The 4,788-nt window shown below is 37.9% G+C and overlaps 1 protein-coding gene across 1 annotated transcript; it reads left to right on the top strand.

The window, feature by feature from the left end:
• The first annotated feature begins 3,213 nt into the window (after positions 1-3,213).
• Positions 3,214-4,526, top strand: LOC145099263 (uncharacterized). Its single transcript, XM_079036854.1, has 5 exons — positions 3,214-3,345; positions 3,397-3,682; positions 3,792-3,850; positions 3,961-4,182; positions 4,245-4,526. Exons 1-5 carry the CDS (start codon positions 3,214-3,216, stop codon positions 4,524-4,526), a joined length of 981 nt encoding a protein of 326 aa, XP_078892980.1.
• The last annotated feature ends 262 nt before the right edge of the window (positions 4,527-4,788 follow it).

The following is a 4,788-nucleotide window of genomic DNA, read 5'->3' as shown; positions in this document are numbered from 1 at the left end:
TACTCTTACTTTCGGAGTTTGGGGCCTTCGCAGTCTAAGCCAGAAATTCAATCGCTACAATCATCTTCCCAACAAGATGATGAAACATAGGATAAGACGAGAAGTAATCGAACAGAAAGTCACGCTTATGAACAGGCTTAGATCTGAGTGGATGGAAGTGGTTTCAACCGTTAAGGCACATGAGCAATTCAAAAACTATACCTTAGCCAAGCTTTTCGGAATCCTGAAAGCACATGAACGTGAGGTGACGAAAGAAGCGAGAGTTGTTTCTAGCATGGGATCTCTAGCTCTCGTTGCGAAGGGCAAGACAATTGCAGAAGAAGGGTCTGAGTCTGATCATTCTGAATGCGACCTTACGAACGAGGAGTATGCTTTAATGGTTTCAAATCCTACGAGGTTTGCGCAGAAGAAGTTTCCTTGAACTAAGAACCGAAACTGATAGGGTAGCTATAGCTTTGAGAAGGTGAAAGAGGAAAATAAAAATGGTTCTCAGAAGGTGGAAGATAAGAAGGAGAAGAAACTGATGGGTGACTCTGGCTATGACTGTAATTATTGTCATGGCAAAAATCACTTGACCAAGGAGTGCATGCTGAGAAGGTTAAATAAACAGAAGGAAGGAGAATATGATGAGGCTTATTACATGCAAAAGTTGGAGGAGATAAAGAAGAAAAAGAATGCCGATAACTCTATGCTTGCTTTAATTGTGCAGGAAAATCTGACTGAAAACGAGTTTGGAGGAGCTGAGGTCTGGTCAATAGACTCTGAAGAGGATGAGGTTCGCAGGCCCACACATGGCAGGGCGTTCGTTGCAAAAGAGGAGAGTTCGCGGCTTGCAGGAAGATGTTTAATGGTGACAAACAATGGGTCACAGACGCAGGAATATGCCACTGGCAGTGGAATAAGAGATGATAACTGCTTCACATCAAGACTAGTTCCAGAGCAGATCAATGAATGCGAGCAACTAATCAACAAGGTAAACTCTATTCTTGAATCTCTTAATATACCTATTTCTAGATACGAAACTGAATTAAATGACCTAAAATTCACCCTTTAAAGCATTAGTGATAGTTTAAAAAGAACCCGTTTGATAAACTCTAACCTAACTGATCAAATTAGTAGGGTTTCGTCGAAAAGCGATGAGAGGTGCATGTGGATAGAGAAGATCGAGTCAGATTTGTCTAAGTCTAGGGATCAATTGATTTATTTACAACGAGAGAATTTAATGCTTTTAAAACAATGTAACATTTTTTGTTTGATTGTGAAAAGGCTTTATTTTCACATTACTCAGTTGCACCTTGATTGTGAGATTGGTAATAAAATTCACAAGATGATTTTACAATTTCTTGAATTAAATGAAGACGAAATTGACGTTGATTATTATAAGTGTGAATCCATCGTATTGTCTAATGAAATTTCTGATGCTTACAGAGTTGGACTGTAAAGAATTGAATCATACATTAAGTCCAAAGACCATAAAGATATGTTAAAACTGATTTTGGACGAAAAAGATAAAAAGCAAATCAAATCTGATACTATATAGAAATTCTATTCATTGAGTGCCAAATTGAGTTAAGAAAACAAAATAAATGTTGAAAACACATCTGAATTTGATGAGGAAAGTGATATGAGAAAAATATCTGTAGAGTATGAGGTAGATTGCTTAGAGTTTGTTAAAAACGAAACTGAACATGCGAAAGTTTTGATTTCTGAAAATTCAGTTGAGTTTGCACGCATTTCTCAAAATAAACCAGAAATTTTAAAAGAGAAAGCAATTGTTTTTCCTAAAGTCCAAACTGTACCTAATCAAGTCTTTCAAACTAACGGAGTGAACAAATATCAAACTGCTGAATTAACGTCCATTGTCAATGATGACAACAAGGATGGTTACGAGGATTTCTTTTTGTCCACCTAATAGAGAACGCAGACGAAACCATATGTTTATTAGAAAAGACATCTTGGAGAGTGAAAGGACGATATGTGGCAGAACCAATAAACAATCCCTCAAGCTTTGAGAAAGGAATTTCAAGCAAAACCAAGGATATTTAAAGCGAACCCAAGCAAGTGAAGGACGAATCTCATACAAGAAAAGCGAAACCCAAGGTGAATATCCACAAGTCTTCAGAGAAACTTGCATATCAAAAATGGAAAAGGAATGTGAGATATCAAAGAAATCTAAGTGAAAGGAAGCAATTTTGGGAATCCCAAAATCCTAACTATGTTTGTAATGAAAAATCTTTCAGTTAAAATGCGAAAGCTCCTTTGCATGCGGACCCCAGTCAATGTTTGCACTGTCACTCTCATAGTCCAAAGACACCAATCAGAAAGTAGTTCAAAAACCTTTCATTTCAAAAAAGCCCATTGAGAAACCAAAATCTCATCACTCTCAACCAACAAAAGGCTTCACTCAAAGATGTCAAAGGAAAGGGAAAGGTAGTCTCGGATTCTGAAGTTCAAACCAAGAAATCGACTACTAACCCAAAGAAAGTTGAAAAAGAAACAAAAATGAAAAATAACAAAGTAAAAGTTTTCACCATTGCTATGAAAGATGAAACCACATTGATTAAAAGCACTTATATGGTTGATCTTGCAATTACTTTTCCTCTTTCTGTAAAAGGCTCACAAGGACCCAAACAACTTTGGGTTCCTAAATCTTCTTGATTTTCATAGGTTATACGTGACAAGCACTTTGATGTTGAATGATATATCGACAGTGACTGCTCACGTCACATGACTGGGAGAAATGAGGAGTTACGAGATTTTCAAGATCTCAAAGATGGTGGAATGTGAAGTATGGAAAAACTCGTTTAGAAAGAATAAAGGCTATGGGATGATAATGAATGGAGACTTCTCGATTCGTAAGGTGGAATATGTGGAAGGCCTACAACACAACCTCATAAGTGTTTCGTAATTGGTTGTGGGGATGGGCTTGAAAGTATCATTTGACGACGAAGGCTCTGAGATTATATTAAAGAAGACGAAAGCTGTTCTCCTAAAGTCGCAGCGAAAAGAAGAAATATATCCTTTGAATCTGAATACGATACAAGGGAATCCTACCATATGCTTACTTACAAAAGCTCACTCTGATGATAGCTGGCTGTGGCATAAAAGACTTCCACACCTCAATTTCAAATGCATCAACAAGCTCGTTCTTGGTGATCATGTACGAGGGCTTCCTCTCCTAAAGTTAAGGATCCTTTATGTGCAGCCTGCGAAATGGGGAAGCAAGAAAGGAAAAGTCATCCATCGATAGTGAATACGAAAGTTATTGAACCACTAGAACTTCTACATATCGACCTTTGTGTACCTTCTTCAATTGAAAATGTTGGTGGTAGTATGTACATTCTTGTAATAGTTGATGATTTTTCACGTTTCACTTGGGTGTATTTTCTTAAACAGAAATCTGAAGCGACTCCGAAATTCAAGGATTTCATAAAGCAAATTAAGCTTCAATTGCGAAAGCTGGTTCGCAATGTTCGCAGCGACAATGGACTAGAATTCAACAACCAAGCATTTGAAGAATTTCTTGCTAAAAAGAGAGTTTCACATAATTTTTCTGCTCCTTATACTCCACAGCAGAATGGTGTAGTTGAAAGGCAAAACCGTTCATTGTGTGAAGTTGCAACCATGTTGACCTTCACATGCTTGCCTATCTATTTCTGGGCAGATGCAATTGCGACTGCTTGTTTCACCCAGAACAGATCCATCCTGAACAAGCGATTCTCTACTACTCCTTATGAAATCATAAATAATCGCAAACCTAACATTAAGTTTTTCCATATATTTGGTTCTAGATGTTTCATCTTTAACTCCAAGGAACATCGAAACAAATTCGATGCGAAAGCTGATGAGGGTATATTTTTGGGATATTCACTGACCTCTATGGCATATAGGTTTCTTAACAAATGATCCAAGAAAGTGGAAGAAACCTACTATGTCATTTTTAATGATAACTACTTAAAGAGGATTCGGTTGAATGAGAATCAAACGAAGGAGATCTTTCCTAAGCCAAGTCCAGCCACGATTCCTCTCTCCAATCTATATGAGGAATTCATGTTACTCTTTGATGAACCAGAGAAGGCTATTTCATCCGAATCCAAAGCAGCTGACAATAAAATGGATGAATTGAAGAAAATTATTGATGATGCTGCGAAGGATATGCACCAACAACCATCAAGTGCGACAGTCCTTGAAGATACGAACACTGCATTCCAGGGGAGAATTCTGACTCCAATATGCGTTTCCAGGGGGAGCAATCTACACCACCGAATACAAATACTCCATCACAGGGGGAGGGTTTTACTTCGTCAATTGACACTCCTATAGTGACACACGAACCTCCATTCTTTGAAGACACTTCAATCCCTGAAGTAGAGGAATTCTCATCATTCGTGGGGGAGAATAAAAATGCGAATGATGATTCGTACGTTCAGTCAGAAATTGAAGAAGTGAATGCTGAACTGGATCCTTCTTATGATCCTAACTATCCTCCATTGACCAAATGGAACAAAGGTCACCCAAAAACCTAAGTCATTGGTGTATCTTCTGCAGGTGTCCTTACAAGATCTCAGATAAAAGCAAAACAAAATGCATTATTCTCTGAAGTGGAATTTAGTATGTTTAATTTGTTCGTTTACAAGATTGAATCCAAAACCGTCAACATAGCTCTTGATCATTCTGATTAGGTGCAAGCGATGTAGGACGAGCTCAACGAGTTCGAAAGAAACAAAGTCTAGAGGTTAATTCCCACTCCACCAGATGCATCAGTTGTTGGCTTGAAATGGGTGTTTC

Source organism: Lactuca serriola, chromosome 4, assembly GCF_051521515.1.
Source record: "Lactuca serriola cultivar US96UC23 chromosome 4, Lser_US96UC23_V15, whole genome shotgun sequence".
In the NCBI taxonomy this organism is placed as follows: domain Eukaryota; kingdom Viridiplantae; phylum Streptophyta; class Magnoliopsida; order Asterales; family Asteraceae; genus Lactuca; species Lactuca serriola.
This window is presented reverse-complemented; position numbering and strand designations above follow the sequence as displayed.

Bases quoted from the DNA above. Each gene is read 5' to 3' on its own strand.
- LOC145099263 (XM_079036854.1), top strand. From the start codon at position 3,214: ATGGGGAAGCAAGAAAGGAAAAGTCATCCATCGATAGTGAATACGAAA. The intron at 3,851-3,960 runs GTATATTTTTGG...AACTACTTAAAG, and splicing joins CGATGCGAAAGCTGATGAGG to AGGATTCGGTTGAATGAGAA. The intron at 4,183-4,244 runs GTCCTTGAAGAT...ATGCGTTTCCAG, and splicing joins AACAACCATCAAGTGCGACA to GGGGAGCAATCTACACCACC.